The 26589-nt window shown below is 38.4% G+C and overlaps 1 protein-coding gene across 8 annotated transcripts in view; it reads right to left on the bottom strand.

Annotated features, from left to right (window-relative positions):
- Window positions 1–26589, bottom strand: part of LTBP1 (latent transforming growth factor beta binding protein 1) — a 182722-nt gene that overhangs the window by 31404 nt on the left and 124729 nt on the right. For all 8 annotated transcript variants that reach the window (XM_083858430.1, XM_083858429.1, XM_083858425.1 and 5 more), the window contains 7 exons: window positions 23811–23930; window positions 19541–19663; window positions 17379–17501; window positions 12687–12809; window positions 10056–10181; window positions 3587–3712; window positions 1212–1355 (listed from right to left, as the gene is read on the bottom strand). In XM_083858430.1, coding sequence (XP_083714556.1) covers window positions 1212–1355; window positions 3587–3712; window positions 10056–10181; window positions 12687–12809; window positions 17379–17501; window positions 19541–19663; window positions 23811–23930 — 885 coding nt within the window. The remainder of the gene's footprint in view (window positions 1–1211; window positions 1356–3586; window positions 3713–10055; window positions 10182–12686; window positions 12810–17378; window positions 17502–19540; window positions 19664–23810; window positions 23931–26589) is intronic.

The raw sequence follows: 26589 nt of genomic DNA, 5'->3' as shown, positions 1-26589 counted from the left end.
CTCTCCAGCAGTATTTTCAACACCCAAAACACTTTATAAGAAAAGCTCAAAAATCCAGTAAAAGTAGGAGAAACAGGAGTAAAGCAGGACTCTTCAAGAGAAACTGACAACAGAGGTAGATTAACAACAATTTAGTGGTTTGGGTTTTTGCTTTCCCAATAACCTTGTCTTAGGACTTGCATTAATTCTAGATAATGCTAACAAGATATCACTATTGTGCTGATTTTGGCTGGTATAGAGTTCTTATATGCAGCAGTGGCTGGTATGGGGCTGTATCTTGGATTTGTGCTGAATGCAGGGTTGATAACACAGAGATGTTTTTGTTATTGCTGAGCAGGGCTTAAACAGAGCCGAGGCCTTTTCTGCTTTTTGCTCCATCACAGTGGTGAGGAAGTTGGGGGTGCATGGGAGGTTGGGAGGAGACACAGCCAGGACAGGTGACCCCAACTGATCAAAGGGATTTTTCGGACTGAATGACAACATCCTCAGTATACAAAATGATGAGAAGGAGGAAGAGGGGGATCTTTGGAGCGATGGCTTTTATCTTCCCAAGTCACTGTCACGTGTGATGAGGCCCTGCTCTCCTGGAGATGGCTGAACACCTGCCTGCCCATGGGAAGCAGTCAACTAATTCCTTGATTTGCTTTGTTTGGGTGTGTGGCTTTTGCTTTCCCTACTAAACTGTCTTTACTTCAACCCATGAGCTTTCTAGAGGAGTGAGTGAGTGGTTGCTTGGGGCTTGGTTGCCATCTGAGGTGAAACCACAACAACTAAATACAACTTCTGGTTTTAATAATATGCTCCCTTAAACACTGTCCAAGCATACTAATGGGTGTTTGTAAAAGTTTGGACAAAAACCAAAATCACTCAGGTCATAGACTTGATTCCATATCAGATTTCATTGTTACCATACAGCCAACTATACTGTTTACTCTTACCTGCTGTAATTGCTCAATACTACTGCCAAGTATGTTGATGTGTAACATTTAGAAGGTGCTTCTGCTATATTTTCACTGCTAATGATTCACTGATAACATATTCCATCCTAGAAAAACCTCCTCTCATGCACACACTTCCAAGACACTGACAAAGTTTCAAGTTTTTCTGCTGTAGTTCAAGCAACACCAATACTTCAACCAGCTTTGCCTTTCCAGTGGTTCCATGTGCAGCTGAAATCATGCCAAGCATGCAAAAATCCACTGGCGTTTTACCTGGTGAGGTACGGAAGCGGCACTGTCCGGTCATTGGATCATACTCCTGGTTTTCATCAGAGCACAGACACAGGAAAGAACCATCAACATTTTCACAGAGGGCTTCACCACATACTCCACTCAACATTTCACATTCGTTCACATCTGGGGGAAAAATCCAAAACGTAAATCAGTTGAGATCCACTACTGACTGTTCTTTTATCTGCTGTATCTGTGCCAATATTGTCTGCCAGATTACAGATGTGATCTCTGGGGAAGGATTAAAAACTCACTAATACCTAAGTGGATTCATAAACAAGTAGTAAGTCCTTTGAAATAGAGACGCCTGAAAGTCACAGTACAGTTTATAGACTAATAGTGCTGATTAGGTGCTGACTGTAGACCAGAACATAGTTTTTTTGGCATTTCTCACTGTTAAATACTTGCTTTTCTGTGTATTCTCTTATTGGGATTTAAGACTCAGAATATTTAATCTGTTGTCTTAAATTTATTATCCATCTTCCACTAAACTCAAGGAAGAAAATGAACAGTTTTGGTGAGATTCAGACTGCACTACAAAAAAGATAATTCATTTTCCTCCCCCAAATACCATTTTTCTTGTAAGCAATCACCAAACAGAGAATTCCCCAGCCCCACTGTCACCATATGTCTATGCATGGAATCACAGGCTGCTCCAGGACCTTCTTCATAACTTCTGTAAGTTATGCCCAGGTCACCCAGGGGTCCCCGCTGAACACTGCAAAATTGCTCTCCCCAAAAAATTCCACATATTTTTAACTTGGATTACATACACCTGCTAACTAGCCAACCCTGAAAGGCTTTTTTGATAGAATTGTTGTCTGTTGTTTAAACAAGGACTACTAAATACTACCAGGATCACTTTACTTTCTTTTTAGTTGCTAACGTTGACATTTGAAAATCTACATCTAATGAGAGAATCTCATTAGTAGACAGAAATTATGCTAATTACTATCAGAAACAGTAATTTCTTTATCACAATTCAGAAATTCCTGTAACTGTGTCATCTAACATATAACTTCTGAAGCGATATTTCATCCTTTTTTACCTCTTGCCTACCAAATTCTAGTCATCTAAATAAATGTTGATTTTTGTGTTCTTTAATATAAATATGGACTTTAACTTAGAGTTTGCTCACATTTAAAAATTGTATTCAGGTTTTTCTTTATCTTTTTTACTGGGTTCCTGTCATAAGGAGTAAGTCTTCTTTGGGGAACATTGCTTAGTCAGGAACTAAAGACTTAGTTTTTCCTTATGTTGTTTTGGCCGATAACTGGCTTCAAAATTTATATGAGTATTTTATACTATATAGTGTTATACAAGAAAAAAATAAACAAATTCATTATTTTATGGTTCAGAATTAGTTAATTGGGAACTCAAATTTAGTTTCACACCATCCTTTCCTTTCCCCTTTTATTTTTTACTTTCTTTGCTTCATTTGTTTTCATCCATGAAATGTCACTGTATGACAAAATATACCTTGGAATGCAGCAAAGTAAGTGTCAAATGGCATAAAGCATTTTGTAACAAAACTATTTAATATAATAGAAAATGAATACAGACACTCTGTAAAACTTCTGATTCCTCCTCTCTGTTTGGTATTCCATTTAGGTCTCTGTTACCAGTAAATGTGCCTCATCCTGAGTCTGGCTTGAAGAAATTGCTTAATGAATACCTTTCCTTGATGTGGTATTAATTTGGTATTACAAACTTTTGCTGCCTCAAATGGTTCTCCAGCCATCACTATTAACAACAAATCTGGAAACCTATTAGTCACAAAAGAAATGTGCAGTATTTACACTTCTACAAATATCCCACATCATTTCATGGTGATAGGTGTCTTTCCTAGAGCTGGAAGCTAATGTTAAAATCTGTTTAAACACCATATGTCTAGGGAGATGCCATCCACTCCTGCCTGGCTGTGCCACATTCCAGATGTTATTTCCTGCAGGGGATAGTGCAGGGTCCTGGTTACTCAGCTAAGAGACTAAACAGATGTAGCACTTAGGCTAAAATATTAAATTCATGCCATTATATTTGTGAATGGTCCTGACATGCAGAAACATGGAGGTTTCTTGTTTTTTTTTTTTTTTAAGAAATAAAATAAGTGGCTCAGCTTATTTGCTGTTGGCTTCTATTTGTCATAATAATAGGTTTTCTCATTAAATAGATACAAAGTAAAGTTTCCATCTGGCACAAATTTCAGTCAGTAAAGAAGAGCTCCATTCTTTTACTAGGAAGTGGCATAACTTTAATAAAAAATGACAGAAAACAAAAATGTGAAATGTGTTTTGTCGGAATGCTGTTTTGGCTCCCTTGAACTTTGCAGCAGTGACTCGTAGCACCCATGAGCTCACCTGTACAGCCTTGCCCATCCTGTGTGTCCTGGTACCCTTGGTAACAGAGGCAGCGGTAGGAACCATCCATGTTTTCACAGAACCCGTGGCTGCCACACACTGTGCCGTTCGTACATTCATCCACATCTGCAAGGAGAATTAACATCAGACAGGCTGTGTGACAGCCAAAGGCAGACATTCACAATGAGTGAAGAAAACCCGCAGATGGGCCATTTTGCAAACAGATGCAGCTGTGTCTCAATACATTGGGAAGGAACACAAGGAAAGACACAAAAAATAAAAGTAACTGTTTCAGGGTTAGCTTTGCAGTAAGCAATGGTCAACTGCCTGCACCCATCTGTTTCACCAAACTTGCTAACCACAGCATGACATTACATACCACAGACTAAGGCATAGTTTAAATAATTTCTCTGACTGACTTATAGATTTTACCAGTGTAGTATTATACAGTCAACAACATGAGTGAAACTGAACTCACTGTGCCTATAAAAAGAATTGAAGGGTATAGCTACATCCCCTGTGGAGAAGGATATCACATTCTGGCTCTCAGCAGACAACAATTTCATAGTATAAGTGGTAAATATCTGTGGACTGAGACTTCCATCTTAAGTCCTGTAAATCTACACATACAAGTCATCTTACTCAGGTACACAAAGTAATTCCAACACCAGAATGGTTTCTGTACTGGCCTTTTCATTTGTAGTTCCAGTATTGGTTTGATGGTCTTACAAATAAGTCACTTGCATGCATAAGTCTGTTCTTTGACTCAGCTGCCCATCAAATTACAATGAAGCAGAGCTGCTTGTGGCAGACTGTGTTTTATTTTTATAAGTGTATTACAAGTACTTGAATGCATTATTTTTATCTCCACTCAAAGAAAGACCTAAACCCAAAGCCCTGGCCATATGTGGTCATTAAAGATGTCATGAGGGGCATTTCAGGAGGAAGAACTTCAGCTGAAACTGTGAACTTGCCAGGATACTAAGATTAGAACCTTCTGCCTTCTATATTCCTCTGCAGTTTGAAGCAGAGAAATTATCACTCTTCTTCTTTCCTAAAAAATATTATGCTGTTAAGTATGGCTGCTGTCTGCTTATTTCCTTCTGTACATTTCCTCAAGGGAAGAAAGTGATTTATCTGACTGCTTGTTACTATCACTAATTCTGCACATTTTGGTAGCCCACATTTTTGGAACCTACCACCATTCTACCTCCAGTGAAGGCCTTTGGCAGTCCCTGAACTAAAGAACTGCTGGGACTGAATCCTGCAGTGCCACAAAGAGAAGGCTTCTCCAAACAGGTGAGGAACACCTGGTATTTTTCTGTAAGGACAGAGTAAGGCTCAAATGTAGTCCTGCCAACTCCTTCAGCTCTTCACAGCTGTGTCAAACAAAAACCTAGAGAAGTCAGCAAAGATGCACTGCATTCTTACCTGACAGTAGTCAGTCACCGAACAAGGACGTTTTACTTTTAAATTGTGTTTTATGCTCAGCTGAAAGGGAACTCTTGGGCTTTGAACCATGTGGTCACAGCCCCCCAAGCTATCGAAATCTGAGCAGCATGTCATTACAATCCACACCTGTTACCTCTGCCCTTTTGCAACCCAAGTGCTCAAATTCATTGACACAAATTTTGCATGCCTCAGGGAGTGGTGTTTTTGAGATCTTGAAAACTAGCTTTTCCTGTGTTGTGGTGGGGTCTGAACAGGTTTGGAATCACATGTAGACTTTTGAGGCCAGAAGAGTCTACCAGAACCTCTTCAAAAGGTTAAAAAACCTGTCTCTGGCAATTTCTGTACCAATGGAACGAACTGTGAAATTTTAACATTTTTCTCAGAAATACATGAGATTTCATGCTAGGATGTTTAAGTGATGGAAAACTCACTTCTACAGAACTGATCCACTGGTTAACAAACTTCAGCCTACATACGAAATGCAGGAAAAAACTGGATGTACTAAATACACCAAAATCTAGGACACATACCTGAGTATAACTGATGGTTATAAAAAATGTACTTGCAGATGGAACTGGCAGAAGAATTTATTTGGTTTTTAAGTTTTGTCGTAAAGATATTAATGGTCTTTACATCTCGATTTATTAAACAAAGGAAATATGTTCATGGAATTTATTTTAGAAGGGGCTATTTTATTTGGCAAAGAATACAATAGCCAATATGCTTATTCTCAAGGAATTGAATACGAAAATTTGGATGGTTTCTAGATATTGAACTTATTAAAACCTACCACAAATCCTTCCTAGTAGAATTAATTCAGCAATGTGAATAAGCATTTATCTGTGTTAAAGATTGTCAGAGGTGAAAGGTCAAGAACTACCTTTTATACCTTTTCAAGTTCCCACAGTGACAGAATTATAAAAAGATGCACATGGAGTTACGAAGAGGAAGACAATGAAGATTTTTACAATTGTGTTTTTCTGGTCCCTCCTTCTTGCTGCTGTCCTCACATAACATATCTGATATTAATAGTCTCATGTGATCAGCAGAGTTTCATATATCAAGTAAAACATCTGAATACTGTCTCTTAATAAGAAAGCTCTGTTAAGAAAAGGAATTCAAAATGAGCAAACAATGGTGGCTCGATAGCCAGGAATTTCAGGCAACAGAAAATAACACAGTGTTTGCATCTTCAGTGAACAACTATGGTTAAGTAACGCAAAGTTCCTTAGCCACAGGACAGTTATAGTTAAAAACCTATAAAGAAGAAACTATAACTGGAGATTTTAGAATTACCCAAATTACAGAACTCCTCTTACTAAAACCTAAATGTAAAAGGAAAAAGGGGAATGGTTCATGCAGCTGGTTCTTTACAGGTAAAACAAGGTCACTGACTAAAAAGCCACAGAAACACAACTTGTGATTGTAGGAAGTGTCCTACTTCAGTATATAATACAGCCACAGAAGACAGGTTTTTTGGGTTTTTTTTTAAGAACAGTCTGAACATCTTTCAGTGCATGGGATATTACAGAGAAGGTCCAAGCACCAAATATTTTTCCTTGTCTAGACAGTTCACTCAAAGGACTCTTTTTTATGGCCGGAAAGGACATTTGTTTCTTTAATCACCCCATAAAGAGTGAGGCTTGTAATCGGCAATTCTCTTGCTACATGGAAACAAAGTCAGGGGAAAAAAAACTAAATATGAACCTAATATATCCTATGTCTATAGAGTGACTAAAACAGTTCTCTGTAATTACAACCTATTTTAGAATCCATGAATCAGTCCTGCCAGCTTTAATCAAGAGTGCATGTGTGCACTCATGCACACTTTTGGGCAGTTCAACACTGTTCCTGTTTTCTGACAACCTGAAGGCAACCTCAACCTCAAGCATAATACTTAAATCTCACTGAAATCTACTTACATAGCAATATGTCTGGAATAAGAACTGGTTCCTACAACAGGTCTGTAAAGTGATTAGAGAAGCAGAGCTCTGATTCTGAAACTTCCAGGGCTATCCATAACGTGTATACAATAAAAAGGAAGAAGCAGAGGTCAGAGAGCTCTGATGGGATGTGTAAGGTTTTTTGGACTGCCTGTTGCAGCAGTGAGAAGCCAATGAGAGACATATGGAATGAGACATGGAGACAGAAGAGATGAACTTGAGGCAGGGTATCAACTTAAGCATCAGAGAACCTCTAACTAGAGGTTTTGCCGACATAGTCAACTAGCAGCCAGCTGGGTAAACCACCATCTTTACATGAACCCCAGAAAGCTCAACAAGGAACTAAGGAGCACTCAGAAAACCTTCAGTTCAGAGAGACCAGCACAGTCAAATTGCTGAGCCTGGGCTGGGCTGCAGTGGAATGTCACTGCTGCAACAAAAGTTTGTCTACACCTTGGAAGAAGACACAGTCTCCACAGCTGTTCAGTTTACTTTGGCCAATGGCCACAAAAACTCCATACCAGAACTAAACCACATGAGGTTCTTGAATGTTTTATGCTGTTGTTGTTTCAAACTTCAAAAAAACCCAAGTCAAACTCATATTAAAAAAGTCCGGAGATACGGAAAATCTGCTCCCCAGGTACAGAGAGGTGTGTGAATCCAGGAAAAATTTCTCAGGTTCTTTCTCTGATGGCATAAACAGTTATTCTCACTCACTTAACGAGAATTAAATTCACAGAGGCACTTAGTGTAAAGAACAGTAGCTCCTGCAGCTGGAAGCCACATGCTTTCTCAGTACCTGAAGTATCACACTTTCCTTTTGTTTCATCTTGACTTTTAGCATGAAGCTGACACCACTACAAATATTGACAATGATGCCATCAGTGCTCCCTTAAATTGAGTTTTTTCAAAACTCTAGAGTTGTTTTTTTTAAAATGACAGAATGGAGAAATTAATTGTAGTGGAAAAGGAGTGCTGCCTCTTCAGAGACTAGAAGTACCCTTGCTTTGCCAAGTTATTAAAATACTTTTCCAAGTGCTGAATATAAAGTCTGATCTGTATTCCATACACAACACCAATTATTTGTGAAGCATGCTCAACTGGTTTTGTACTTGTTTTATTCTTCATTAAAAAGTTCCAAAACTAGTCAGAGTCTTGGAAATAAGATCTTGTGACTTCATCTTTTTCTATTTAGTAGAAGTTTGGCTTTTTTGTTCTAATGGAGATTAACTTTGTATTACTTCATCATATACGATAGCAACCTTTCCCTGGAAACTGTGCTATTTTATTAAATGTCAGAGATGCAGAGGAGCTCATTGTTTCTGGTACATCTCCTAACAGTAGATGCCAATGACTTTGGATTTTTATTTTTTTTTTTTGTGTTCCTTTTCCATCGTGCTATTTTTAATTTCTGGGAGTTTGATTTCACAAGGTTAATAAGTGTTCTAGTTTCATTTTGAAATAAAATGTTTGGCTTCTACAAAGAGAAGGCTGTATTCTTCTCTGGCCAGTTTTTTTTTCCCTCTTTTATAGATATGCGCAACATGAGGCAAAACACCTGCTACTACTTTTCTTGCAGAGCAATTGAAGATATATGGCCATATCCTTCCTGAACACTGGGTGAAATGTATATATGCTGATGAAAGGAGTCCATGAACATGCTTTGGAATTATCCCATTATTTCAAATCATAAAATACTGCCTCCTCCATGAATCCGTGGAGTTACCCAGATTTGCTCTCTCTAGCCTACTTGACCAGGCTTTTGTCTTAGCAGTAAGAGAATATTTCTTTCATCTTGTGCCATGATTAAAAAATGAAGTAAATGTTTAGAGAGGAAAAAGCACTAAAAAACACTCAAGAAATTTTTATAATTATCAATAATAATTAAAACACAAACGGCATGTTTGATGTTATGTTGTATCTAAATATCCAGCACTTATTCCCTGACATCAAGCATAACAGTGATCCTGCCAGCATTGTATTTCATTTCCTGAGCGATCACATTACTCAATATATGGCGCGTTATATGCCAGCTTTAGTAATAAAGCTGTAATGCTTGTTTTTCTCTGGTGTAAGCAGCGAGATGCAACAGTCAGACACAAGTTTCAGTTTACCTCATCCACAAAGGACAAACGTTTTCACTATCCCTAGGTGAACTTAAGAAAAGAATTGGCCTGTGAAAACCAATCACATATGGATTTACTGGCCTATAATTTCAGAGAGAGAACAGTTGCTTACTTCTTGGGCACTTGAGATCCATTGGTTCTAACACTGAGCTATCATCTGCTTGGTGCTTCTCCTCAGCATGCATCCTGCTGACATACTACCATATCATTTTTTCCCCTTCTGAACTTTTCCCACAAGCCTTATTGTCTTGAACACTCCTCTCAACCATAAAATAGCCATTCTTAATCTAGTTAGAGGTGTGTTTATTTTCTATCAGCATCACTGACTTCACAAAGCCACATACCTTCTTGGTATCACTGAGCACAAGTGTCCTGTTTTAAATTCAGTGCAGGAGAGCAGCATCACTCGCAAATGTGTATACCATTAGCAACAGGATATATTCTCATGATATAGTAACATAAAAAACCTAGCTATCCTAAATTCCAGGCTCCTGGTTGATGTTTCTATAAAGATCTAATTACTGCTGTTCACTCCATTTCTGCCATTTCAAATTGCCTGAAGTTCTATAATAGAACTACTGGATTTCACTACAACTTCTCACTGGTATTACTGTTCTGTTGGTTAATCTTAATATTTTAAATAGAAGCTTGGACAAGAAGGTTCTGTTGTCTTCCACATAGTAATGAGAACATTCAGGTAGCTCAGGCTTGCTGATAATGCACTTAAGCTTCAAATTAGTTAATCCTAAATATTCATGTGTGTCTTACCCATAGAAACTTATCAGAAGCCTGTGTTCCAAACACACTTTGCACATCATCTATTTATGAGAAAAAGAACAAAGGGGCATTTAGTGGCGGACTGTAGAGTTAGTAGAGACTGACTGACGACTCTTCTCACCCTCCTTATAACAGCAAATCAATGGGAATGATGATTATAACTTGTCTCACCTTCGCATGTTCGGCCATCTGCAGACACAGAAAAGCCCCGCTCACAAATGCACTGGTAGGAACCATCCGTGTTTAGACACTCTCCGTGTGGTGAACAGAGGTCAGATCTCTCACATTCATTGATATCTGAAAGCACAAAGACATTTAAAGAGCTTTGCAAATCATCACAGCCTTAATATTAAGCTTAAGTTCAATTAATCTTAAAGGCAGCTTTTATTTCCACTGGCAATGTAAATAGCTGTGTGAAAGGCTCATCTTCCAGAGTAACCAGATCTCCTGGGATCATTCTTAAACTCTGCATAGATGTCCTAATGTTCTGCTACATCATACTCTTGCTATGTCACTCTGTGATGAGGATGAGCAGAGAGTGATTTGTGGGATAGCAGCATAAGTGCCATCCTAGCCAACATTTCTTCTGTGTTACAGGAATTCCCAGCTCCATCTCGCTGCTTTCTGATGGCTGCACACTGGTCAACTTGGGCATTGACTCCACATGTTAACTAGCAGGTTGGAGCTGCATTTTTCTCAGAAGACTGATTTTATATACTTTAAAGCCAAATGCTCTTTTTTGCTGATGGGGAGTGGGAATGATCCCAAAAGGTTGCTCTAGAAGAGCTTATCATTTTTCTTTTGCTGGGTTCTATTTTAAGCTTAGAAAGCATTTTTCAAACTCATGAATCTGAAAAACACGTATTTTCTTATGATTTATGTCTCATGTTAGCAATCAAATCTGTCCTCAGAACTTAAGGAATTCATACTTTCATTAAGGTACTTTCATATCAATTACCGTTCATGCTGTAATTGTACTTTTGTATTTTTTGCTTTACAAAAACCTATTAAGAAGCATTCAGTACCATGCTGAGATTGAACACAAATTTACAAACAGAACTTATCCATGAGGCCTATTCATCCCTTATCCAAACACTAGAATTTCTTGCTCTTAACTGTATCTCTTCTTGTTTACAGCCATCCAGAATGTATCAAAGTAGCCAGCAACTTTGATATACTAGAGGAATTATGACTTCAATATCATTATCTCAGGACCATGACATCCATTATAGAATTTTCTCTAGCTACAAACTTATTCTAGCCTGTGTGTAAACCTTCCAACCAGTGTCCTGAAATCATGGCCATAAGAGGGAAGAAAAGAGGCAAGCAGCTCAGGGAAGTTGTATCTACATGAGATGCCTATGGAGAAGTCAGTGCACTGTGCTGAACACAACACCTACATGTATAAAGCTTTCTCTGAATTCATAGCAAATGCAAACCATCAACTACTTCCTGAGGCCCTCTGAAAGTTGGGAATGGTGGGAAGTCAGCAATGACAAGGACAGTATTGTACCTTCTCATACTGTACTCAAGATTTAGCTGTATTAAAACTGCCAGAAAAATACTGGGAATCGAACCAGCTGATTACACAAGGTAGAATGATGTATTAAAGGAGAGGAAAACAAAATTACCAGTGTTAGGGAAATTGAGTATAATACCTCTGAAAGAGCAAACTGCAGTTTCTCATGTTCTGGAGTCTTTTCAAATTTCTCCTTACCAAAACGCATAACCCTAACTTTTAGTCTAGTCCAGATTCAACTTGCAGACACTGCACACTGTGATAAATTTGCCAGTTTAATTCAATAGCTCTCTGTCTGCACTGTCTGTCCCTTAGGTGGCTCATAAATCTTTTCAGTTTAATTTATCCATTTAAATATGAGGCATATATCTACTACTTTAGATGGCAAAGTGAAGAGCATAGAGGGGTATCAAAGCTGCCACTGATTTTAGCTTGTTGTCAATTCTCTTTTATCTGCTAAAGCAAGGTCTAATACAGCACTTCTGTATGCTGAGTGCAACACTTTTTGAATTAGAAAGCAATCACATAGAATACTCAGAACTTTTACAGGGAAGTGTTTGTTGAAGAAGATCTTCAGTGTGGAGGAGCTGCAATCCAGTTTCTCAGCTCAAACCTAAACTGTGCATAAGAGAGCAGCCAAAGCAAAGTCCAGTGTTCAGTTCCTTCAGCCATTTAGAACATGAATATGTTATCACTTTCCAGCTAATACCATGGTTTCTGTCTCACAGAAACGGTGGGCAGATGTGATGAGGCATGCCTGGGTGTAGTGCCAACATGAAAGATGGGGTTGTTCAGAATCAAAATCTGGGAAGTGTTTTCCTGGGTTTGGTAATGCTGACTCAGTCTCAGATAACACATTCCCTTCCTCCCCACCCATCCTCCACAAAGTGCCGCAAGTGTTTTACAGCGGCAATATCTAATGTGACTTGATGCTGACAATGCTGCTCTTGTTGTTACATCTCTGATTCACAACACATGGAATGTTCTATCAAAATAAATGTTTCCAGGATTTGGGAATAAAGCAGCGCTTTATCTCTCCTAGTTTTAACACAGATTCTCTTTCAAGTTATGGAGGCTGAGACTTCACCCTCTTGAAATAATTTCTCAGCATATATTTACAGAGAGAACAGAATGAATGAAAAAAAAATAGGAAGAGTAAGAAAGTTCTACAGATGATAAATGAGTTTTCCTTCCTTAGCATGATCTGTGACTATCACAACCTACACTTACAAACCCGCACATTTGTACTAATGATCCAGATATTTTGTACACCTGTTTCATACCTTGACATCCCCTATTTGCTATCTGCTGGAAACCATCCGGACAAGTGCATTTGTAAGATCCTTCAGTATTTATGCAGCTTCCTCTTAGGCAAACATTACTGTCCTGAAGGCATTCATCAACATCTGAAATAAAAAGGCAACCAAATTATTAGATGATGTCTAAACTGATGAAATTTTTAACAGTTTCAACATAACTTGAAGCACTTGTGTGCATACATGGAAGTTTAGCACACTTTAGGATTCTTTGTTGTTTTCCTTTTATCATGTCATCAAACATCTCATATTTCTAGAGGGCTTTGAAATTTGAGTTTGTATGTGAGTTATTCCTAGCAAATATGACTCATGTGCCATCTGCATCTCTCACAAAAGCACATCATAACAGTAAAACAGTTAAAAAAAAAATGAAGCAGCTGCACATTTGGAAGACAGATACAAAAAATACCTACTGATGCAAATTTAAAATAGTGATCTTTGGACATGTTTAAACCACCACACAGAAATCCCTGAGGTGGAAGTGACCTGACTCAGGCAAGCCTAAGCCTAGCTGCTGTGTCACAGCAGACAGGACATGCCTGGGGAGACTGCTCACACAACACGTGGGCAGGAGGCTCGTAGGACACTGTGTGCACTGGTGTGCGGGGGGGTGGCTTTTCATGCAGCTCATGAGATGCAATACAGCCATTTCACAGGCTTTTAGTAGCTGGATCACGAAGCTGAATGGCTGCTTTTGCACAGTGCTGCACCCCAGCCATAAATCCAGCTCCAGAGTCCAGGCACACAGGATGTTGTTTCCCAGCTGCCTATACAAGACGTTCAGGATCAAACCTCAGGCCTGTACACTCTGCCCTAGTGTCTTGATAGGATAAATGGCTGACATACAGCAGGGAAATTTTCAGGATACAAATTAGACACGAGGTAATCAAATATTTCAAGAACAGGACACTGGCATTGTCTCCACCTAAAGTCTTTTCTTCCCGTTGTCTTTCAAAGGGCTTAAAGGCAGCCCTGTGGAGGAAACAGAGTACAGCTACTATGGGTAGAGGATTAAATCAGCAAGTGCCAACATTCCAGTGATATTATACAGTTTTGGTTTCATTACATCTAAAGATCACAAAGTATTTGGTGCCTGTGCCTCTAAGTTTTAAAAGCAAACAGCAAGTGAGAGAGTTGAATAAAAAACTGTCTCATAAGCAACTTTCCTCAGCCTCCACAGAGCCCTATCTAATAATTTGCCCAGCCTATTGCTTTGATAATGTAGCTAGCTTCCTTTGAAAAACAGTAATCAAAGACTTTTCCCAGTACCTTTGATTATTCTGATTTAAGTATGGATTTTAGCTGATTAGAATTGTAACTTTTTCCTGTGCTGCAGGAATGAATAACAATTGTAATTAAAAGGAGGACAAGACCTCATTTCTACATTTATCTTTGGAAAGCGCACACTATATCATTCTCCTTGGGATTTAATCTATTTAATAAAAGTAGAGAAATAGGGATAGCTTTCTTACATGAATGTTACTGAAGATAAAATTGCACTTAATGTTGACAAAGTTGTGACCTTTAGATAGCCACATGTTTTATAACCATTTTCAACTGCGAAATAAATTGTGGCTTTTTAAAAAAGCAATTAATTTTGACTAGGAGCATGAGAAAAATTAATGACTCCCATGTGCTAAGTTAATGCCAAGTTTCACAACAAGAAGGTGTCTTCTGCCAAATTCAGTCAAAATGCATTATTTTCCATATAGGATTCCTCCCTTTCTCTGATGCAAATCTTCATAGACCTTATGAGTGCTGCATGAGAATCCCCAGGAAAATGAGAGGCAGTAAGTCATGCTTGAGACATTCAATGCTTTTTACCACCCTTTACACATGCATGTCTGGAACGTTTTGGCTAGCAAAATCTCTGAAAGCTCTAGGAGAACACTAGAGACTTTTGCTTCAGACTTTCTTCCAGTAACCCATGTTCTTTGTGATGTTCAGTCTGTATGTACATCCTGCTGGGGCATATTCCCACTCCCTGTCAGTTAAAACAAGGCCTCACAGGTGCTCTCACACTTCGTGTTCCCTCTTATTCATGGCCAAAATGAGCAGCAAGCCTCAATGTCACTTCATCTCAAGAACAAGATGCTGAACGACAGACTAAGGCAGAAGATAAACATGCATGTGGATGTGTAGCTTGAAGACATACTGTATGTAGACATCCATGTATACAAGTTACTCGCAAATAACTTTTATTCTTAAACAAGTAAAATAACGCACAAGGGCTTCCAGACAAAAAACTTCAGCCAAGGAGCTGCAAAAAGCACAGCTGAAAATGAGCACAGAATAATTCTGCCGAATTCTGCAACACCCCTAGAAGTTTGCACAAGTTATAATGATCAAACCAGCAAACTGCTTCTTGCATGAAACATCTTTAAGAAAATTTCTGCACCAGAAAAAAATCTAATTAAACAAAGATATTTCTTGCATTTCTTTGTTCTTTTCAGACAATTGTGCTGTGCTACACTCACAGTTTTTGTCATCTCTTTCCTGCTTTCTCTGTGAAGTGTTAGAAAACATTCAGGTAAATAGGCTAATCCAAAAATCAGAGGCCATTATGTGGAGGAACACTGGATGTCTTCTAAAGGTGATTTTTTCTTTAGTTTCCAAGGTGCAAAAAGCAGTCTATAACATCCTGTACTTCAGAAAAAATTTAAGGGATATAATGAACGCACAGAAGTTGTTCTTCCACTTCAAGAGATTAATTATTTTGTGCAAGACTTGCAATATTAACAGAAGTCTTCAGTGAACGAACTGTGGCAACAGAAATTAACCACTCTGTCACTGGGTGGAGAATCTGTAAATTTAGTTGCAGACTTTGAAATGAGACAAAGATCCTGGGGTAAGAGAATGGTTTTACCCTTTTGCCTTGTTTGATTCGATCCCTCCTCTTTTGCCTAGAAAGTGTCTGAAACTATTTTGTCTTGAAAACTGCCTTTGATCAGGATCAAGAAAGAGTTGAAGATAAAGCATAGACCTATCCTGACAGGCCAGGTGATGGAGAATTGCAACAGCTACCATGACTTCTTGGGCTACATGAAATGCACCAAGGCGGTCTGAAGAGAAGTTTGAAATCTCATCTGAAGTCTACTCAGAGCAAGTTAGATGAGTAGTTGTCAAGAAGGATATCATATTATCCATTCTGTCTTGGGGAGGCAGGAAGGACCTGTGATCAATTACACCACATTTTTCTTTGATTCTTGACAGAGTATCTCTACATCTGCTGCAATTCACAAAGATCTTGAAGCCAGATGAGAGCAAAATTCTTTGACGCAAATTTCTAGTGCATTGCATCATCAGCCCACATTTCTTGAATCTGATGCAAGAGATGCTGGTACTCAGCATGACGAGAAGATTGTGTTAAGTTCTTCCATGAACATATTCTCCAAATAGTTCAAGACCAAAGAACATCAGTGTGCTAAGGAGTTTTTATCCTCATCCTTTGTTGATGAGAACTTCAGGAGACGCTGTCACTCATTGAATGTGGCCAATCCAGTACAATAAAGTTTGTTACAAGTTTGCCTTGAGAAAAGAGCATTTGGTTGGCCCAGTGGAACTGCTCTTCTGCCTGCATCACTTGAAGAGGAGGATTCCTGACCTATTGCTGTGAGGGAGAAGGTGAGGACTGCCTTCCAAGTGCTGTGTAGAGGATAACCTAGCAGCAGAACCCTATTTGGTAGAACAGTAGTAAGAAGCCTTATCTTGCACGATGTCAACAGTTATAGAACGCACGTCAGAGACTGAAAAGCTTTTATGAGCTAATGCCACATGTACGGTGAGACCTTAACTGAGAGCTACCTCTCCCTGTTGTGTGAAATAAGCAAGCAACTGAGGTAGAATCTTTCCTGGAGCTCACTAGTAAGTAATCTGACATTCTCAAGGTGACCCTGAGTAGCGCACCAGATGTACCTTATCAGATGGTACAGCCAAAAACAGAGAAGAGGGAGGAGCTTTGAAACACTTCATTAGAAAAAAACCCAGTTTGCTAACTACTGGACAATTAAATTGTTTTACTTGAGAGATAAGAGAATGGGTTTTTTTTATATCACCACATTTCTCACTACATATATTGTACACCTTTCACTCCTTACTTTTGTTTTTACAAGCTCAGTACCTAGACTGCCCTTTGAGACAGTGCAAGCTGTGAGCTCCAGTAGATCCTGCTGGAACTTGTCATCTACTAAATACTTTTTCTTGCCAGCGCACGTGTCATTGTGGTGGCTGCAGGTTCCCAAAACCACCTGGACAAGAAGTTTTAGCTAGCAGGCCCCCATGAGAATGCTGGCAGGAGCTTTTGTAATACAGAGCCTCTGTGTCAGAACTAAAACAACAAGGTTTGGAGAGGCTGACTTGTTTTTGGTAATAATGTCAACTGGTCTTCCAATCTTGCTGTTGGAAACACAGGTCCTGATTTTTTATATATGGAAAGATTACAGGGATTATTTCTAAGAATCCATTACATATGTGGCTGTGTTGGTGGGAACAAATGGTTGGAAGGGTAGGGAAAGAAAGAGAGGCAACATATATTTCTATTCCATTCTTAATAGAGTTCACACCTATAGCTTAGGTGATAAAGATCTTATTGAAAGAGACTTTGATCACCTCAAGATCTTATTGAAAAAAATTAGTCGTAGTTTAAGTCCCTAAGCTTACCTTCACACTGATCTCCAGTAGATGATAATGAGTAGCCTTGGCTACAGATACATCTGAAAGATCCTTCTGTATTCCTGCAGCGTCCATTGGTACAGATTGATCGCTGCTGGCATTCATTAATATCTGCAGCAGCAGAGACAGGGAAACTGTTACACATCTGAAAATAACAATTACTCATCAAGTGGTACAAAGACCAAGTCTGAACAAAACAGCTAAGTATAGTATCAATATCCAGTGTTACTTGTTTGTGTTTATTAAACACAGACAGTGAATGTAATGCATAAAATTACATGAAACTGCCGTCTGTGTGTTTTTCTTGAGATGACTGTGTTCAACATTCTCTCCTGTAATGTCAATTTATTCCTCAATGTACAATCGGGTACACACAGGCTCACAAATACACACACACACTGCCTGAGAGCTGCTTTTTTTCTGTTATATCTGGCAGAGGTAACAAGTCAGCCACTCCAGTGAGTCAGCAAAACCCACAAAATACTTTCCTGCAGGATCACCACCTTTTAACAGGGTGTGGTTTTCAGATGCACACTGACAGGCTAATCCACTATTAAGCTGTAGGTTAAGGCTTCTTAAAATCCTTGCCTTGTAACAGTATTAATCATCTAACTGTGGGCTAATGTCTCTTTGCTTCCACGACACTGCTATTCCCTCTGTGCTTCAGTTCTCATAAACTGGGGTCAGCCTGAGCTAACAGATGGATTGAGCATCAAACTTAAATTTTCCTACAGAAAACTCAAAGTATTGGAGGGGACTGGCACTTTGAATTCAGAACATAGCATATGCTTTGTTCGAGCTAGGAAGCCTATTTTCCCTCTGTTATTTGTAAAATATTCATTAAGAAGCAGTATTTAAATTGACATGGTGAGATCTTGGTCACCTCTAGCATTTTGGCACAGCTGAATGTCTTTCTGGAAATACACCTCAATTCAAACAGGAGAATGTTACTCAATGAGGTTTTTCAGGTCTGTGTTATGGCTGTACAGTCTGACCTCTTAAGTAACAGTTCCTTGCAACCACAGAAGTTTAGAATTTAAGGATCACTGAAATCTGTGGGGCTCCATGAAGCAGCTGGGCATGTGTACGGGTCCTTACTTTAGAAGGGTGCACTTTAAGAAGAACAGTCTGCACATGCCAGCTCAGCTTGGCAAGGGCTCTTTTCCATGAAAGGCTCAGAGGAAACAGTCAAATTTTGTCTACATATTTTCCCCAGGATCAGTCTGCTGTGTGTCCTGAACAGCACATTTAACTCACTCAAGACACTTAACTTACACTGATGTTTTGTTTCAAACTTCCTGACAAATTTATATGAACGATCATTTAGTTTTACCGTATTATTTTTAGCACTTAGAAGTCTGGAAGTGTTTGGTGCTGTACAGAGACACTTAGGGAAAGCTGAGGGAAAGGAAAAAGAAGGAAATCCAACTTCTGACAAGAAACATGTAGGTTTCTATGCACTTCCACAGCCTGGAGACACTGTCCCAGATTTTCACCATTACGGAAAAGTTTCAAGTACCCTCTAATTAAGGAGAGGAATATTCATGCCTCCTGTACACGCTCTAGGTTCTCCCTCAGACTACTTCACTCTAACTTCAGACCTAATTTTGTTCCACTGAAGCAGTTCTGATGGGCATTTTAGATGTGGAAGAAATGTGGGAACTGAGACCTTGGAGGTACCAGTACTGTTCCCAGAAATACGACACCAAGCTTTCTTTCTGGAAGTGTACTACTGGAAATACAGAGACAGCAGCGCAGGCAGGGTTAACTGCTCAGTGGTAAGAGAGACTGATGGGTTCCAAAGGGGAGCAGCCTAGGTTTTTTGATTCCACTCACCCACATGGTAGGAAAAAAAAAAAAAAAACAACAAACTAAAGCCACTGTCCTTAAACCTCCAAAATGCCAGATATGCCACAGGTTTTGCAAAAATTCCAGCTTAGCAATACAAATGTTCTTGATTGGCTTTATAACACATGTCAAAATCTACAATGTGATCATAGAAATCATAAAATGGAAATACACATTCCTACATTTTTGGGGTTTTTGCATCAGTGTTGTGCATTTAAAAGCAAAAGGCAAAAAAAAAAGATGAAAAATATTATCTAAAATATAAGTGCAACCTTATGAATTTTAATCATATTCTCTCTTACCTTCACATTGATCCTTTGATGCAGAGAGTTTGAAACCCTGGGCACAAATACACCTGAAGGATCCTTCTGTATTTTCACAACGTCCATTTGTACAGTGATGGCCATACTGACATTCATTTATATCTGTGAATAGAAAGAAAGTGCAATGAAATTAACTGGGGTATAATCACCTTTGGGTTGAGCTTGGGAATATATTCAAATTACATCATGAACGTGGTTATTATTCCTGAGGAATTTATTTCAACAGGATTTCAGCACTTCATGCAGTAGCCTTTGTAAGGCTACTCTACAAACTCGTCAAGGAATTCCACCGGATTATGCAAAATCTCTCTTCCTAGGCACAAACCATCCTTTCTTTAGAAGGACTTGAAAGTAGCTTTTTTTTTTTCTTATAAGCTATCCCACAGACATCTACTTTTATCGTTCTCTGAAAGAAAGGTATTAATTAGATGAGCCACTATCTTTAGCCAACATGAAAATTGCTGCATTGCTGCTTAACACTAATTTTCAAGAATTCCTTCTGAATGCAATTTGTATAAATCAACAAAGCAAAAAGCAAACATCAAACTAAAATAAGAAACATATTTTGCTATAAATCCAGCCAGAATTAATTCTGTATTCTAAAATAACAGCTACTGGTTTTCCTCTAGCAGTGGTTTCCACTTCAGAAAAAAAAATTAGTTTTCAAATTTCATTTCTTTACTTTGGGGTTGCAGTAGTCAGCACGTGTCCTTATTTTATGGATAAAAGTTGTATTTTTTTAGCTTCACTGATGCAGTGAAAGAACTACCCTTTGTTTGTTTTTATGTGCCAGAAATATTACTCCCAAATTTCCTGTCTTTAGCCACCACAAAGCACACAAAACCCATCAGCAGAAAAAAGTGCTAATTATTTGATGCACTCGAGCCATTTGGGCAGCTGTAGCAGAGGGAAAGCCAGAAGATTAGACATCTTTAAATCATCATCATAATCCTTATTAGCGATTGTGAATATGTGCAGTAACTGCTTTCCTCACATGTATTTACACGCGCACATGTATTTCATAGCTCAATCATTTCATTTCCTCACATATATTTACATGGCTCTTTACAAGCTCCTGTACCACCTGCCTTTGACAAAGCCCACCTTCCCCCAGACACAAACAAAATCACCACTATCATCCATATTCCAAATGACCTACAACTCTCTGTTCCTCACTTGAGCCTCTAGCTCTGTAAGATGTCCTGCTGCAGCCTGGCCAAAGAGAAGCAGTGACACCCTCAGAGAGATGACAGCACCCATGCACAGCTGCTGTGCTATGGCATTCACTAGGTGTTACTACTTATTCCTTTCTCCAAGGCTTATTTCCCAGCTCACAGCTGTTGCAAAACATGCTTGCTCTACAAAACACAATCTTTGCTCTCAATGTGCATGATCACTGCTCTAACTGAAGAATCTGTTCAAACGCAGAACACCCAATTCAAGCACACCAATTTCCAACTGAACAACAAAACTGCTTCTTACAGATTCATGTTCATCTCCAAGCTGCTTGACAAAGAAATCTGGAATACTATTTCGGACTTTTGGATGGGACTCAAAGATCAAGAAACTTCCCCATAAAGCCAGCAGAAAAACCAGGAACAGAACTTAAATCTTCTGAGATGAAATTCAGAGTTATAACTGATTCTACTGGTGCTCCCTACAGTAGGGCTAGAGGTATTTGGATTAGCTCTGCTTACCTCTGTATTAGTTTTGGTATTTCTAACGAGATCCTTAAAACTGCACAAGTGGAATACTGATAGTTAACCACGCAGCTTCAAAATCCATCACAGTGATAACCACAAGGATGAAGTGATCTAGAAAGTTTTGTCAACCTATTTTTTAAATTTGTTCATCAATACACAGAAGTGTGCTTTAGGTATATCATGAGATATGACTTTATTTGAATGTGAAAATGTTCAGAAAGAAAAATGGAGTAAAAATGAATCAGTGCTTGAAAGTAAACTTTAAAAAAATAAATTATTTCAAATAGTCCCTGTACAACACAAATGCACTGAGGGACCTGGAATACGGGCAATTTCAAGACAATAAGGAGGCAAGCTGTACAGGTGTCCTTTTCCATTTCTTCCAACATGCATTGAAAATTCCAGCTAAACTTCAATTAAATGTAGTCTACCCAAGTTTGAAGTGAACTTGGCTTAATAAAACAGAAGTGGCTATGTTCCTGGCTTTAAATCCTGGAAGATTACAATATAAATGACATCAAAGATCTATCCTGTAGGATTGATTGTTACGGTAGATTTTCTATGGCATAAAGTGCAGGCAGAAGAATGAAGCGAGGTAAAAAAACCCCTGAAAACAGCACTGTGGAAAACCAGAAGAGCTGCAACTGATTTAAACTAACAGGAGAAACAAATGAATTTATGGAACAATGGATTTAAATACCCTTCAAAGATAATGGGAAATATTTTCCTTTTTGGTATATTTAAACAGTGCCATATTGCAAAATGACAGATTTAAGAAAAATTCTCTGCATTACATTTTCTAAAATGTGTATGGCTCATTTCCAACATGATGTAAGCCTAGGATAAACAAAAAGTGGACTGATCACATCACTAATGAAGTGAGTAAGAATGTCTAGGCTCAGAACATTACATAAAACAAAGGAAAAAAGGGAAGCTACATGAAGTAATACAAGGAAAAAAATTATCACTTTAAACCAAGACATATTCCTTACATGACTTAGTTCTGAGCAATGCACTGACTTCTCATTTTCTTCCTACCAACCTGGTTAGCAAGAATCAAACAACTGAAAGTTACGCCAGGGAATTTTCAACAAGGCTATTTTCATAAATAGGTACAGAAATAAATCTTAATATGGGGAAAGAAGGCAAAATTAGGTCAACATTTTGCACAAAAAAAAGAAGAGTTGAGTAACAGTTCTAACAGAGAACATATGCCATATTCTTTGCAAGGGCACCAGGAATCTAGGCAGGTGGGAAGGAATGAAAAAGATGAATGTGGAGTAATTTGTGCAAAGTGAAACCCATTAATTTGTTGTAAACTTTTAATAGCTTGTTACAATCCCATTTAAATCCATGAAATTATCTGAGAAATACATTCCTCCACAGTAAGTGAAATGATAAGACCAAATATGGAGCTATGACATAGCAGATCTGCTCAGACAGTATGACTTCTCCAGAAAATAAAGTAGTTGAAAATGGTGTAATCTGCACAGCAAAATTGGTGGTGAGGTTCTGACAGCCACACCATTGTTTCACTGCAACTTGGCTCTAATCTGGATCCAGAGATCAGCACCACATTTGCATCTGGAGCACAGCAGATCCCAGCCACTAGAGCTGTTTCAACCAAACATTGCCCTTAGACTGCCTTGTGAACTGAACTGAAGCACAGAACTGGGAGCCATTACAAAATAAGCCATGGAAGTAACACTGACAATCTGCCTTACAACAGTAATGCAAACACCCCCTCTGTGTAGGTTATTGTACACCTGTTTAGGTAACACAGTTATTCCAACAATCACAAATTATAGAGCACGTGTTACATGGAGTGGGCAGGAATATTTGCAACAGACAGCAGATCTTTCACAACTGAGGCTAAATTTAAGTTTCTAGTACTGGCACTCAAAACTGCAAAAGATTATTTCTTTTTCCACAATGGATTAATTTGCTCTTTCTTACCTCTATTGCAAATAGTCAAAACTGATTTTGAGAAAAAAATATTCTAACATTTATAAACAAATCAACCAAAGGAAAATGTGAGAAATCTGTCCTAAACCCCTAACCTAAAGTTAGACAAGGGGCTTTAGGATATACAAATGTTTTGCTGAAGTACAGATAATTAAGGTGTTTTATTAACATGCTCCGTGAGCAAAGTCCCATATTCTACTGAAAAACCTGTGAGTCACACTGATGTATTAGCACTCACTTGTCTTTCCATTTCCAAACAACAGCCTACTAGTATTTCACTGACAATACATCCCCTTTCTGTTCCGTATTTTCTATTTCAAGATTTTTGTTTTGTAGATTATAATTATACCATTTGTAATCTAGTTTCAGTGCTCACTTACCTACAGTAAAACAAGATTTCCTCTTATATACTGTGTCTGAGAACATAAAGTAATTTCAAAAATCTCTTATTTTCAGTCATTCTTGAATGAAATGGGGACCAGGGCACACTGCTGTCATCAGGTTGTAATACTGATTGAATATGAAATACAGCACCTCAGGACAAGAACTACAACCAGAGAGACAAAGAGTACTAAACATACCATGGCACTGTCCGTTCCAGCCTCTGAACCCCACTCTGCAAGGAATGCATTGGTAAGAGCCAGGAGCATTAAGGCACTGTGCATCTGGACAGATAGTTGGAGTCAGGCATTCATCAATGTCTTCAAAAGAGAAGATAAAAGGAAATACTGGTCAAAGCCATAATAGAACACTGAACAATAATCTGGTTACTCTGACTCTCCTCCTGTGACACTAAAGCATTTAAAGAGTTGCATAATTTATCTGTAAGAGACACAGGAAAGAACAAGTTCAGACACATTTGTACCAGCAAAGGGGCATCTCTGAGAAATACAGTAGCTCATAATACATGTAACTGAATCTGAATTCTCTGTTATACTAAAAATCTTTGGTAGGTCTTCCAGAACATACAGCATATCAGATTTATGGCTACTACAGGTAAGAATAACTTTCTTTTTTTTACTCCTTTACCCTATTGAAGTGCCTGAGATTCTTCCTATACTAAGACTTTGGAAGTCCATTGCAACAGCAGTAAAATTTTAACTCTGGCTTCCAAAAGCAAAGCACAGTTTGATATTCTCCAATGCTGTAGAGTTATTCAGCACATAAGTGCTATGGGACTAAAAACATCATTGCATGAATGAGAATCACAGATGCTTACATGGAGTAAGGAGTTAATTCTGTCTGAAAGAAGGCACAAGCCATATCACTGAGGCTGGCAAAGTTTAGGGTGATATAGGGACTTTCTGCATCAGGCAAGGTCCTAGATTGCCCATGAAAAGAAGAGATATGTCCTGAAAAAGTCATGGAACTCATGTTCAGGCTCTGAGGAAGAACAAGTTCTTATCCTACACCATAGAAACCCATAACACATGCAACATATGCAATCTAGAGTAGATTGCACACAAAAAACAACATTCAAAGACAAGTTGCTGTTAAGTGACAAATGATCAGAAGACACTGAAATTAAAACTGTGTAGGCAGCCTCCTTGCAGTCTGCATGCATGTGTGACATCATTTTATAATATGGTATTTAATTACGCAATAATTATAGTCTTTCTCATTAAATACTTGCTTCATACAGTGTGCAGAACTAAATAAATTGTCAGTCACCTCAAAACTCAGCTTCCTAAGCTTCCATCCTTTTCCTGCCCCAGGCCTAGGGGTTTTGTCTTCTGCAATTAAGGACTGCTGCTTGAGCACAGATCATAGGGAGGGAATTCACTCCTAGTTTTGAGAACAAGCTCACAGAACTCAAGGAGCTCTCAACACTTGTAATTTAACTGGACAATTCTCCAAGCTTGAGAGAATTCAAATATCCCAGCTCCAAACAACTCACTGGATGTAGGCAAATCACAATTTTTCACAGAATCACAAATGTCCAGCTTAGAATACTTTCTCATAAAAACATCAACAGGCTTTTTCAGCTGCTGCAAAAGTTTCTCATGAAACTGCTGTGGTTTTTTTGGGTTTTTTTACCTGATTAACCAAGAAAATTACACTTCTGCTGTAATTTCTTCTCAGAACTGTTGGGACTGTGTCCGCCCTCAAAACATAGAACATAAATGATGTACTTGGTACAGAAATTTTCAGTCAAAATAAAGTCTAAATGCTGCAAAGCTTTAAAAAATCACAAGAAGATTCTGTAAGAATACTTCATCCTATGCAATGATGTTCAGCTATGACTACAACACTGTTCTACATAAGCAACAGACTCTACAACAATATATATGCACTCTTTACATTCCCTTGGCTAGGCCCATGACAGAGCTTGTGTGAGTACAGCTTAAAGCAGAATGAAAATGGGGTGAGGAAGTGCAAGTGAACAGTGAGTATTGTGTGCAGCTTGGAGGATATTCTTGCCTTCATTTCTGAACTGTGGAGGGGGTGGAAAATTTTTTTGTGGAATCAGAAATCTGTCAGTAAGGTGATGACACGCTGAAATGACTCTCTGAATGTGTCATTTCCTTGGTTTGATGGATTTAGTATATGATGGGGTTTTTCCCCTTAAGCAACCTTAACTTTCAAGAGAGAATTTGGTTTCAGAAATTACATATTGTTAAGTTAAATTATAGAGGACTACCACCACACTATTTAAAATACAACTTAATAACATATTTGATGTGTATAATAGTCTGATTTCTAGCCTAATTGAATCACAGATACCCTAGTCACAGAGAAGATTTGCAAAGACAGGTTGTAAGAGTGGAGTCTGGGAAACATTTAAATAAATAAAAAAAAGTTCAAAGAGGTATCTTTTAGCATTTCTCAGAGCAGCAAATATATCCATGGCAACTTTAAGTTGCTTATTTGCTAACATGTTAGCAATTTTATTCTGTGCTACGTAACTTGAGACTAAAGCACAAACAAAATTATGTTTAAAATTAAATGGTTTCTTGGGGTTTTTAGTTCACCATTCAAGTTGAGAATAAAAAAATACCAGGGAAAAAGGCCAAAATGTCACACCAAAAAATATTGTGAAGCTTTGAAGGTCAGATGTGCTAGGATCTCCTGCAACATGAAACACCTGCTTGATATAGATTTAAAAAGTCAACCTACCATTTGCTACCTGATATAATATAGGAAAAATGACAACCATTTTTTAAACAGAAACTTGGCAAGCAGGTAAGGACTAACAATGAAGTTAAGTGATTCCATGCCAAGATATGATAAAGTGGCTGTTCCAAGATGGCTCTGTACACAGTGGGGGAACTCCTTTGCAGCATCTTAAATCTAAATAACAAGAATTGAATTGCAGTTCCAGACACCAAATACTGACAAAGATTGAAGAGTATGCACTAA

This window comes from Zosterops lateralis, assembly GCF_965231275.1.
Source record: "Zosterops lateralis genome assembly, chromosome: 3".
Taxonomy (NCBI): domain Eukaryota; kingdom Metazoa; phylum Chordata; class Aves; order Passeriformes; family Zosteropidae; genus Zosterops; species Zosterops lateralis.
This window is presented reverse-complemented; position numbering and strand designations above follow the sequence as displayed.